Genomic DNA, 13,257 nt, shown 5'->3' on the forward strand with positions numbered 1-13,257 from the left:
TTTTCGCCCCGCGTTTGTGGCTGATTGCCTTACTGCGTGCGATTTATGCGAAATCTTTAACGTGGAGACGCAGGACTGCGAAACTGCAAACGCTCCTGGGCCCCTGGCAAGCTTCGCAAGGAGCTGGTGTACAGATGCCAAATTGCCGTCAAGCTGCCGATCACAGAACCACCGCTGCTGTGCCGGGTCGAAGGACTTATCTTCAAAAAACTCTTCGTTCCATTAAACAGGGCGCAGGACGTTTTTAGCGACGCTTCCGACAGATCTCATATCATCCAGCATTTTCGTGACACGATGAAACGCGATGTGCGGTTGGCCGCCTTGTCGGACTGCTGTCGATTTCACCTTCGAATCCAAAGAGATGGATGCATGTTCATTGTCCCCAGCCTAACAGCGGAGCCAGAGACGATGCAGTGGATGGCCACAGCACTGTTGGAAATGCTGTTGACTCATCTAGCCCACCGAGCGGACCTTTCGCCGTTCGACAACCGTTGCTTTAGTGGCACTGAAGAGTTTTCCTCAGGGGCAGGTTAGTACTTCCAGTTTGTTGGTAAGTTTGCTTTCAACATTAAAGCCCCTTGAGGGCCGTCCACTCCGTTAGACAAACTCTCCGAATTCCCTTTTGTAGCTTCAAGTGGGGGAAGCCGGAAGTAGCCGGAGCGGCCACCTCTGGCTTCTGTCGCATAAGCTATATTTCGGAAAACGAGCTACCTAAGAATCGGCCATTGGTACCGGACCCGCACACGTTGGAGTTGTCAATGGGACATTAGACTTTTACCGGCAGACAAGTGCGTATAGAAGAAACTTGGGCACTTATGTCGGCACTGGCCGGCGAACCGGTCGATCCACGGCCCACATAAATTATAGCTCCAACTGGCATATTTGCAGCCGTTCCGCCAGTTAGAGATAGCACTCGATGCTTGTCGAGTAGCAGACCGAAAGTACATATAGGCTTTCATTGGAGATTTGGTGCGGCCTTTGCTGAAATGATTCGTTTTATTGGCCGGAATATCCGCGAAGCCTCCGGGCAGGCTAGATCGACGGCGTTCTTAAAACAGCTTTTAAGCGTAGCGGTAGTTAAAAGGAGCACAGCAGCCGTTCTGGAAATATTGATTACACAGCAATTAAGATCGCGAGGAACGGTTTTGGTTGTCATTTCAATGTTCAGATTTGTATACTTTTAATTAGTGTCCGGTGCAAGGAGTTTTGTTCGAGTATCTATGGGATTGTGGGGAGGAGTGGCCTCCCCGTACACCCGCACTGGTGCGGGTGCTAGGTTGTTTTACTGCATTTTGATGGTATTTTTCTTCATCTACCAGATCCTCAATCTGGTAGATTCTTCAGTTGCTAGCTATCGTCGTCTGAGTAACTTGCTGTCCTTTTTGACACTGCAGCATTCTGCTGCGGGTGTCAAAATGTGAGTGGGGTATAAAGAAGTGCAGGTGGTTGCGGAGTGTCTTGCCTTTCCGCATAGCTCGCAGTATACAACACTGTTCACTCAGCAGGATAATTCCGTTTCTGTCTTGCCCGTGAATTCTTCCAGAATCCATCTTCATAAGCTTTTGCTGAATACAAATGTTTTTATGCTGTTTCTCTTGCTCTCTGACCGTCAAGGGGAAATCCGACCGGGAAATCCGTGAAGGCTCGGCCTCCCGTCGGCCGGGAAATCGGTGAAGGCCGAAGTTACCGTGTAACCTCTTATCTACGACCGTTTTAAGGCAATATTTTTTAGTCTAGCGGTAGTCACAGCGGCTGTATTGGGCCCGGCAGAACACTTGCCAGCACGGTTTTTTTCTAAATGAGTTGCTCTTGATCTTTGAGGACTTACTTTAAACTACAGGAGTTGTGAATCCTCGCACTAATGTAGGCGCTGCTCCAACTGTTCCAATTCCATAACACCAAAGCTATACGAAAGCTATACGACATTTCCGTTACACGATCTTCCAATTAGACTCGTGCATTATAACCGGGGGTCCAGCTGTATGTGGTGATTATAAAATAACCCACTAATTAAGGAGAAAGCATGACGAGGCGAGAGGCGTGCTCTTACTAAGCGCAATTCTATCTGAGCGCCGTCAGCGTGTTGTTCTGGGAGTGACCTGTATTTCGTATGCTAGGAAACAGCTTTTTGCAACCGGGATTAAAGACGACAGGCGGTATGTGCCAATGCCTGGCGACAGGCGGTATGCCTGTTTTCTATATTCTATGTCAACAAAAATTTTTAGCGCTTGATTGTAGACAGTCAAATTTACAGAATTGTTATAATTTTGTCTCAAATTGACGCTAAACCGATACGGAGCTCAGTGAGTGAATGAAATCTCAAAGGGCACCTCTAGTTTGGCAAATAAAATGCCTATACCAAGATGGCCACAAAACGATTAATATACTTAGTTCCTTTACCATGCACCAGACATTTTAGTACAGTACACAAAATGCAGTGACTGGTACAGACTACAGAGTATGTGTGCTCCAATTCCTCCGGCGCTTTGCCGGCAACAACAGCTGCAGCGCGTGAATATTACCGTGCACCCATCCTCCTACATAACGAGTCCGACGTCACCATGCAACCGGTCTGGATTGGTTAAGGCCAGAGTTCACTGTCCAACAGGAACGTATCATATCACGATGCATTCCACAAATTGTTTTCCTCCATAAACGCTTGCCGATTGTAGGCGGTGGCTAGCGGGTGTTGCTCACTTTACCGGCACTGTTAGCAGCGGCCTGCGTGGAACGCGTAGTCTGCGACGCTGTCGCACACAGCCGCTCCCCGCTCAGCCTCCACAGCGCGGCACGCACGGTCAGCAGCACAGCGCGCCGGTACTCGCCGCTCAGCAGGATGTAGATGGCCTGTATAAAGAAAAGGTCACGTCAGCATTCCGCCCGCGATTCGGCCTAGCCGGCATCAGGTTGCGCCGTATGCGCACATCCCGCTTGGCGCCCCTGGCGACGCACACCCGGCATGAAAACATAAGACAAATCCGGCCGCCATTAATAAGCTAATTAATAATTGCCGGCACGGGTCCAAAACGATTTATTAGCACCATAATTATAAATACTTCTACTGCTGGTGGTAAGTGCTGAAGCGTTTTATTACGGTTTAGTACTTTTTAGGCGTCTTCATTTTTACGGTTTATCGTTGGCTTTGCTAGTTTTCTTAGAATTCTTCGATACAAGCATCTTAAACTTGAGAAACTTTAGAACACGAGAAAAATACAAAACCTATTCGTGTAGCCGATATATACAGTAATTCTTTATACTATACTTGAGAAACCGCAGATCCAGAGGTCTGCAATTAGTGTTTTCTAGGTGGTCCCATGTTGTGCCTAACTGTTCTGATCAGTTTACCATGAGCGCCAGTATGACTGCACACATTTATCGCAACTCGGAAGCTGACCCAGCTGCTTTGAAACCTGATTTAGTTTTGCTTCTTGGTTTTACGCTCGTGACGGTCTAATAAACTGAACCTGCAATCTGGCAGCACAATAATCGTGTTTTTCTCGATTCCGATAATCTTAAACAAGCTGTCTTCGTGATCTGGCATCCTTTTCCAATCTGCACAGTCGCTCTATCCTTCACAGCAATGCAATTTGATTTAAGAGGCGTTGACAGCATCGTTTTTATGAGGCTATATGGCTTTATACGGCTACGTTTTTATGAGGCTATATTTGACCACGAATTCTTAGTGTGGGGTGCTGAATTAATCACACCGGCGTTGTACATACTGTATATGTGTAGATAAATGCCTAATTATTCCCAGCATGCAGTTAATTGGATCGTATACATTTTCGCAAGCACATGCGAAAGCAATTACATACTGAAGTAGACGAGCTTAATTATGAATGCCGGGCGGATGTGCAACACGAAGAATCGGTAATTTAAGCGTACCCTTATGAGACCTGCTCAGGTTTCCCCAGCTGCATGTAATTAATTTATGGAAAAATCCTGTTTCCGCTTCTTAATGTGACGGTCGCTTCCCAGTAAATTACTGCGTCAGTTACTGGAAAATCTATCATGTAGAATTAAAGGAATTATTTAGAAAATTCAGCAAAGAAAATATAGGACATTATGTGGTGGAAAAGAGATTTTTTTCCAAAGAAAGAAAATTCAGCAAAGAAAATATAGGACATTATGTGCTGGAAAAGAGATGTGGTGGAAACGAGAGAAAAGAGAATTGCAAATGAGAAGGTACAAATACATACCGGCGTTCCGGCTGAGCCGAAGTGCGTCAGCGAGTTGAGCCAGAAGAATAACAGCGGCCGGCCGCGCCACACCATCGGCAGATGCGTGGCGATGATGGGCAGCGGGCAGTAACAGACAATGTACCAAATGAAGGACCCCATCAGCATCACGGCGATCGTCCGCTGTCGTGACCTCGTCGCCGTCTCCCGCACATGCTTCTGGCACGAGCGAAAAATATTGGCCAGGACGCAGAAATACAGTCCGCCCTGTAGGCAAAAGGGCACGGTGACGCTTAGCGACAACAGGAGAGGGACCAGCGGATGCGGATACTGGATGAGCACACAGGAGCCCATCACCGGACTGAAGGCATAATAACCCAGGGTGTCCGTTACAAACGGAACTGTGGCCACACAAGCGATAATGCAGCACACCGCCGCCAGAAAGGCGGTGGCCCGGCGACTGGAGATGTTCGGATAGCGGTGGGGGAGGAGGATGGCCACGAAGCGGTTGAGGGCCAGGGCGGTGGCGATCCAGTGGACCGCGGTGAAGATAAGGTGCCGGGGGAACTGCACCAGGACGCAGGGGAGGGGCGGGGCGTGGCCGAGTTGCGCGGAGAGGATGGTGGTGGTGAAGAGGCAGGACGGGAGCGCCGCCACGGTGTCCAGAATCAACAGTCCGATTACCAGCAGGTGGGCGCCCTCGCGGAGGGGTTGGTGTCGGAGGAGGGCGCAGATTAGTAAAATGGCGGACAGGACGCCAGCGCCGGATACGGTACAGGAGACGCCGTACCACCAGAGAAACGCCTCACGCTCGTTTGAAGAAATGCCGGGTGTGATGGAGCTGTTGTTGGCCATTAGCGACGATTACGGATTGCAGTTGGCCGTAGCTGTGATTAAAACTGAAGATTTAGATAACCGTTTAATTACCTATATAGAATCCTTGTCTTAGCGGTCTGCGCAATGCTGGGAGAAATGGGAAAAATGAGAAGGTTGTTGCGTTGATGGATGCCGCTGGCTGTTAGTGGTAGCGTAGCTGACGCACGGAAACACATCCACATCCGCTACCAGGCCGCCAATGCCGTACAGAGTGCGATTTCGCGGTAATCCCCCGTCATTTTTAATGAGACTGGCTAAAAATTGCCTGATATTAACTATTTAGCTAGCTGCCGCCAGGATAGCGGTGTGCGGCTAACCACCGTAAACATGGTATTTTGAATCTCCGCAGGTTTGATCAACTTTGATGGCTGCCTTTGCACCAGTGACCAACATACATATAGTGGATCTTCCCGCATGATTTACGTGACCGGTAAGCCGGCGCAATATGTAACTTTGAAGCTTCAGTAAACCGGGAATAAGCCGTCGATAAAGCCGGTAAATGGGTAAACCTATCGCTGTGAAGACGTCAAGGTCACCGCTGCGTAGGAGCGCATAGGATATCCAAATAATATTCTGTTAAATCCAACAGGCTTACTGTAGCGGCTCTACCAAGTTATACCACAGAGTTTGTATACGGGAAAACAGTACCCAGAGTGTGTGTATTAACTGTGCACGCGATGCATGGCATGCACACGCTGCGCGAGTGCAATTTTCCCGTACACAAACTCTGTGGTATAACTTGGTGGAGCCGCTACAGTATACTGTAGCTGCATAATGCACACTACAGATATATGAAGTAAATGCTTTACTTCTATTGCTGTTGTTAAGCCACGTTGTTGAATCGCGAGCTGTTATGCTTAAACGTGATCTATGTACATAATTAAAACCTTTATTTTTCGTATAAACTATACTTTATAGAAGTCGGTAGAACTATACTTTATAGAGCACGACAACTTCAGCAGTACACAAAATTAAGGTTCGTATTGGACAGCGTAATATAATTTAACAAAAACCATAACATCATTTCCGTTCCGCTAAATGAAAGGCAAAGTACACATCTTCCTTCTCTACCGTGTCGCTGAATGTACCGAGAACAGACACTGCATTTCCTCGCTGAATCTCAGTACCAATTCTCTGGCGTAAAAACTCTCCTGAGCGGGGGTTGCTTGTACTGTCGATAATCTTTCTCGACAGCTCTCTGAAGAATTTCTTCGTCAGTGGTCCGAACGTGCCCGTAGTTTCGAACGCCAGCGGTTGAACGATATAACGGTCTGCCAGCCCGTTATACTTTCCTAACTTTCGGTTTTCACGTATTTCCACGGCACTTCCCGGCACCCTGGACGTCTGGGCGATGTACGTTTGGGCAAATGTGTCCGCCGCGGTTACATACCACACTAGCGGCTTTCCATTTTTCCAAGGGAATGCTGCCACACCGTCGGGCCGCTCTGTCTAAACCCACCGGTTGAAGGGACGATGGCACTTTTGCCGAACTGAGTGAGCGCTTCGTTGCTTTGTTCAAGACAGCGTGGACGCCATGTCTTCCTTTTGCTAACTTGCATTCCAATCCATGAAATCCAAGACTGTCTATAGTACTACCGCACCGGCAAACATGCTTTTGACAGACTGTATCTCGCAGCCGCCGCGCCACGGCAGTGCGCAAGTGTGCGTCATCCAGTAAATTTCCGAAAATTGAAACGGGTAAAGCAGATAACCAGGCACGCGACTCCGGTGAGGATGCAGCCAACAGGCGAGCAGAGGTAAATACGTCGGCGTTATCCATCATGCAGGTCGCTGTCTGGGAGTGCTGCAGTGCTGTCCAATCCGACTGGAAACAGCGACTTTCCGTACACGGAGGGCTCCTTGGTAACAGCTATACGTATGTTTGTATATTGTGAGAACTCGTGTTTTGCCTTCTTTATGGCGCGTCGCGCGATACTTGTTTCTTTATTGGCCAAATCATACTTGGGGGCAAAGCAAAGAAAGAAACAAAGAAACTACTTGTTCCTACTCATACAATATCTAACGTAGTAATTTGAAAACAAAACTGGATATCAGGTTTTCCAAGCAGCTCATAAGGTATGCGACACTGCTGGCACGGGTCCGGGCAAACTGGATATTCTGAGACGTAAACTCATATGACGCGGCTTATTTTTTCTGAAATATTTCGTTGATGAGTGGTGAAATCCAAGACGTACTGGTGGCCAGACTGAACGTAACATGGATCGCACCCTTGGTAATAATGCCGATTTTTTTATATTGTTTTATTTGTGGTAATGCAGATAAACACACGACATACTGTATTCGTACCCGTTTTCTTTAAGCTGGTTGACCTTTGGGTGTTTTTAACTTGCTGCATGTTTCTGGCAATAATCGACGGGTGTATTACCAGGCGCTGCGGACCCAACTAATTATTCTGACTCTAAGTGAAGTGTTGCATTTCATGGGAAATAAAGTTCGGGACTTAACTGGCGAATCGCGTTCTACTGCGTTGCTCAAGCAGCGTTTTACAAGTAGTATAGCTGTTGTTAAAGGGAAACGCTGCGGCTGTTTTGAGCACACTACCCTATAACCGTAGGTAGAGAGGACTTTGGTTGTTCTTATTTCTAAATATCTATATGTTAACCATGCCGTAGTGTGCCAGCGCTTGCAATTATTGTTACTTGGGTGGCTATGGCCAAATAAATCATTCTGACAGTTTCAAGCCCTAAAAACCTCATAGATGCCCCACAAAGCCAGCTTGCTGAACTGTCGGATATCTACAGTTCTCAAGTCGACCTCGTTCCACGTCCGGGCGCTGCCATCCGGCTGGAATCCGCTGTACCTGCAGCAATAAAGACCGCCCCTTTATCACCCGCACACTGCAGTGCCGCTTTACAACCCGGTAAAGTCAACTTGCCTGTTTAGGAAGCCGCGGATGGTCTCCCATTCCTGCGGGTAGGTGAGGGTGCCGCACCAGCGCGTATGCACCGCCGCCACTTTGGCTAGCACGGCGGCGGTGGGCGGGGGAAACGGCCGGTCCATGGCCCACATGAAACGCCGTCGGACGTGGCCCCACCCGTTCCGCCAGCTACAGTCACAAATCAGTCGGGGGATGCAGATCAGCGTCCCATCCAACACCGACTGCGCTACCGACACGAATTCGTTGATGTAGCGCCGTTCGTGATCGGGTAAGCGGATGCGGATCCCGTCCGCTTGGGCACCCTGCACTGTCATCCGCATGACATTAAAAAGGCGCGCACCATGAGGTGTTCCGCGCATTTCCAGTCCAGCGAAGATTAGATGGCTAGAGCATGCCACAAAACCCATCAGCAGCATTTCGGGAGCCATGTTCGACAGGCAAAAGAACTTGATCGCGAGGAAAGGCAGCTTGATCTGCATGACCTTCAATAACTTCTGCACGAACCAGGCAATGTGCCAGTTAAACTGCTCCGCCTCCCAGTCATGGGCGCGCGCTGTGATGCTGACGCTCTTCGTGGCGGACGTGATGGTGCTGCTGAGCACCATCGCCACCCGGCAACAGTTATGGTCACCGCACTGTGTGCTGTGGAAGTTTTCGGTCAGGATATGGATGTGCTGCGTCGCGCGGGGATTGCCCAGCATTACTTGCCACAATGCACACACTCTGTACGAAAAACAGATGTCGTTTACGGACTGTTCATCGAATTTTAATTCTAGCAGATTACTTCGGCGTTGCTCGCATTGCGGACATTTTCACTATACGGATTCGCGTACCGGACACCAAAGACATGGATTCTCCGCGCTGTTGTTCCACGTGACACAAACTTTTCAGAATTTGATTGCGTGATGGTTTGTGCGGGAGATTAATAAGCAATTATCAAGTTTTCTAATGTGGAACAACGCAGAGAATACCGTGTGTCTGGAGTCCGGTAGGTGAATTCGTATTGTGAAAATGTCCGGAATGCGATAAACGTCCAAACTCCATGTACACGTATAAACAATGATGAGAGCAAATATACCGTATGGCTTTGGTTTTCGTATGCAGGTCAAGACCTTCCAAAATCTCCGTTAAAAGTATGAGTGGCAAATGGCATAAGCAACCAGTCGCACAAGATTCTTGAAACAGAAACAATGCCGATTCGCCCAAAGCAATTCAATAAATTCATTCGAGGTATAATAACGCATCCCTTAAGAAAATATAGTTGCAGTTTCTCTGCGAGCAGACTAACCTTCTAGCTTGGTTCGTGGGAACTATTGGCAGACCTCTGCAGCACTTTGCCTGCTTCGCCAAGATCAGGATGTCCACCAATGTTTCCGTGGTCCATTTCATGGTTGCGGTGTCTTTCTGGCTGCCAACAATCGTAAATGTGCACCTATTGGGGCCGATTCGCATATGGAAACGACAGCTGTCCTCCATGCCGGTCAACGTTGAGCGCGACCGGAACGTTCGACGGAAGATGTCAATAAACTGCGGCACAATGACACATTTCGCCGTGGCCAAGAGGACTTGGTGCTTAGTGTACAGAATCCCGCTGGTTCTTGCCAGCAGCGGTGGTTCGCGCAATGCCAGCTGGCTCACAATCTGGCACCGATCAACAACGGCAACACCGGACGCTGCAGTTCCCGGCATATTCGTGCTGATGAAGTACATTAGGCAATCGTAAACGAAATAGAGCAATGTGGCCGGACGAAAACGGGATGGGCCGTCCTCTTCATCGGGAAGAGCCGCGAATACCGTCCTGTTGAGATATTCTCGGAAAAGTAGATCCCTGGATAGGAACGGTAGCGGCCACACTCTTGAAGAATGGATGTAGCGTGCAGGTTCTTTGAAGGAGTCAAAATCAACCAACACGGAGTCACCGCGAATATCCTGGATGTATCCCAGCCAGCAGGTATCCTTCTCCATTTGCACGGCTACGGTGTTCTGGTAGTTGATGGAGTCCTGCCCAACCCAAAGCCGTCGAAATGCCGGGAGCACTAGTCTGGAATCCATCTCGAGCCTTACCGGCGATCCTAAATTGCGGGAATGTTCTGACTGGAAGTGGAATGAACGCAGCTTCTGTTTGCTCAAGTATAACTACAACAGCACCGCTGGCTAATAGATTGCAACGAATGCCAGCGAATGCAACGTTATAGATGTCCCCAGCTTTCGGAAATAGTGGGAATCAAAACTAATTGAGGGCACACTTACAGTATGAAGTAGAACTGTCAGCTATAACTACTGTATGCGGATAACTTTATTAGGCAACAGCCAGCAAGCGTTTTTGTAGTTTACACTTTACAGATTCGTTATGGATAAAAACTGTTATGGATATTGGATATTACTGTCTTCGTTATGGATAAAGACCATTTACCCTCGCTCACAGAAATTCGATTAACTACTGAAAAAAAAACACAGCCGTACTTTGCGATTGCTATTTGATTTATTCGGCGAGTTGTTTCCGAAAACGGCTCGGTTTACATACTCCTCAGTGACCATCACTCAGCAGTGACCATCACTCAGCAGTGCATAAGCAGGCGACAGACAGAACATTCTGTGCAAAGTACGCTAATGCATTCATTAACGTGCATGGCGCTAACCGGCTCCGGCAGACTAAGAGAATTCAGTAATGTGTTAATTGAGGGCACACTTACAGTATGAAGTAGAACTGTCAGCTATAACTACTGTATGCGGATAACTTTATTAGGCAACAGCCAGCAAGCGTTTTTGTAGTTTACACTTTACAGATTCGTTATGGATAAAAACTGTTATGGATATTGGATATTACTGTCTTCGTTATGGATAAAAACCATTTACCCTCGCTCACAGAAATTCGATTAACTACTGAAAAAAAAACACAGCCGTACTTTGCGATTGCTATTTGATTTATTCGGCGAGTTGTTTCCGAAAACGGCTCGGTTTACATACTCCTCAGTGACCATCACTCAGCAGTGACCATCACTCAGCAGTGCATAAGCAGGCGACAGACAGAACATTCTGTGCAAAGTACGCTAATGCATTCATTAACGTGCATGGCGCTAACCGGCTCCGGCAGACTAAGAGAATTCAGTAATGTGTTAGTTTCGGTTTTACTGGACTTGTTTCGTGGCGACAGCGTCAACACAGCCCGTCTCCTTGCACAGTCCAGACCGTAAGCCGGTATTTGGCTGGATGCGCTTCCTTCAGCCCATTTCGGCAACCTGCTCGACGACGAAACGATGAAAATTTCGATTGGCCTGCGTCTGGGAGCGGATATCTGCGAGCCACATAACTGCACCAAATGTGACAAACATGTTGACAAGTTGGGCCACCACGGTTTATCATGCACCTACTCGGCCGGTAGGCATGCGCGCCATGGAGGGCTTAACAGTATTGTGTGCCGCGCTTGTGTTTCAGCTGGTGTCCCTGCTAAGCTCGAACCACGCGGCACGTCCTCCACAACAGATCAACGCCCTGACGGCTGTACAACTTTCGCCTGGAAAAGAGGAATGTGTCTGGCCTGGGATGTGACGTGCGTCGACACAATGGCCCTTTCCTATCTTCCGTCTACGTCGATTACGGCAGGTGCTGCTGCTGTACAAGCAGAAGAAAAGAAGTCCCGACTGTACGCCTATCTGCAAGGGCGCTACATTTTTTCTCCGATCGCCTTCGAGACGATGGGTCCCTGGGGCCCGTCGGCTTTCGCCATTGTGAAGGAGTTGGGCAAAAGACTTCAGGAGCACACAAGAGAGCGTCGATCACATGAGTTTCTGCGTCAACGACTATCGCTGGAAATTCAGCGCGGAAATGCAGCGCGGAAATCCTTGGCACGATGGACGGAGTCGATAAATTTAAATGAAGTTTTGCTGTTGTGAATAATGTATTATTTATAATGTGAATAATGTGTTTATTTTTCTTCCACCTGATGTGTGCATTGATCATTAATAAAGAAATGTCACTGCACTAAGTAGTAAGAAACGCCTTGCGCTCTGTGGTATGGCATTGGTACAGTGCTCAGCATTCATGAATCGTGTTCTTCTCAATCGTGCGCTGTATGTGCGACCAATGAACTTGGACAGGCCAGTGAATTTTATCGTACCGTCAGTGATTTGCGGGAAAAAGATCTGGAGCGGTTTTTTCGTACTTTTTCTGGTTGTTAATTCTAGCGAAGGCTGACGCGCGACAGTACCGCGAAATCATACAGTGCGCGATTTCGCGGTAATCAGCCGTCATTGAACTCATTTTTAATGAGATTGGCTAAAAACTGCCTGATATTAAGGGATTTGGCCCGGTACATAGCACCAAATTCGTATACACCGACGGGAACTTTCGCTGTCGCGCACTCCCAAACACTTTTTTGCATTGCTTTATGGTAGTTTGTAGCCAAAAGATTTGTATACATAGGCGTGAAATTCGTTTGTGCGCGCAACATCCGGTCCGGGAGTTATGGCTGTTAGAATATTCCAAAAAGTTTAGATGCATTCAGGTGTACCAAAGTCATTATGGACCGATCCTTTCAAATTTTGCACATAAATGCGCATTACCATGAAGATTGTTTTGGTACGGATCCAGACTTTCATGATTTTTTTCGAATTTTAAAATGAATTTCAAGAATTTTAAAATTCATTTTAAAATTCGAAAAAAATCGTAGAGGTCTGGATCCGTACCAAAACAATCTTCATGGTAATGCGCATTTATGTGCAAAATTTGAAAGGAATCGGTCCATAATGAGACTTTGGTACACCTGAATGCATTTAAACTTTTTGGAATATTCTAACAGCCATAACTCCCGAACCGGATGTTGCGCGCACAAACGGATTTCACGCCTATGTATACAAATCTTTTGGCTACAAACTACCATAAAGCAATGCAAAAAGTGTTTGGGAGTGCGCGACTCTTAACGGTTAAACTGTACTCGGTTTACTGAAGCTTCAGAGTCACATATTGCGCCGGCTTATCGGTCACAGAAATCATCCTCATCGGAATCGCGCTTATGGTCGTCAGCTTTGCCAGTATCAGTCTTCGGAAACCTGCTGGAGGACGCCCACTTACGCATAGCCGTGGCGCGAGCCCAGTCTGCCTGTTGGCGCTGTTGGCAACACAGTGGATAGCCTCGGGCAACATGGCTTGCTGTGTAAGTTAGCGAAAGGCGTTCATGCCGTGCTGAAAGATGTGACAAAGCGAGCCCTGAATTCGGCAAGAATACCATCGTACTTAAAGCCGCCGGGACTGGACAGAGGAGATGGAAAACGACCAGACGGATTTACCGTTTCCCGTAAAAAAATG

The 13,257-nt window shown here is 47.8% G+C and overlaps 1 protein-coding gene across 1 annotated transcript; it reads right to left on the minus strand.

Annotated features, from left to right (window-relative positions):
• Nucleotides 1-2,679: 2,679 nt before the first annotated feature.
• Nucleotides 2,680-5,033, minus strand: LOC129590916 (allatostatin-A receptor-like). Its single transcript, XM_055486362.1, has 2 exons — nt 4,200-5,033; nt 2,680-2,847 (listed from the first exon to the last, which is right to left on the minus strand). The coding sequence occupies exons 1-2, from the start codon at nt 5,031-5,033 to the stop codon at nt 2,680-2,682; spliced, it is 1,002 nt and encodes a 333-aa protein (XP_055342337.1).
• Between the last annotated feature and the right edge of the window lie 8,224 nt (nt 5,034-13,257).

The sequence above is a fragment of the Paramacrobiotus metropolitanus genome, unplaced genomic scaffold, assembly GCF_019649055.1.
Source record: "Paramacrobiotus metropolitanus isolate TYO unplaced genomic scaffold, Prichtersi_v1.0 Parri_scaffold0000043, whole genome shotgun sequence".
In the NCBI taxonomy this organism is placed as follows: Eukaryota; Metazoa; Tardigrada; class Eutardigrada; order Parachela; family Macrobiotidae; genus Paramacrobiotus; species Paramacrobiotus metropolitanus.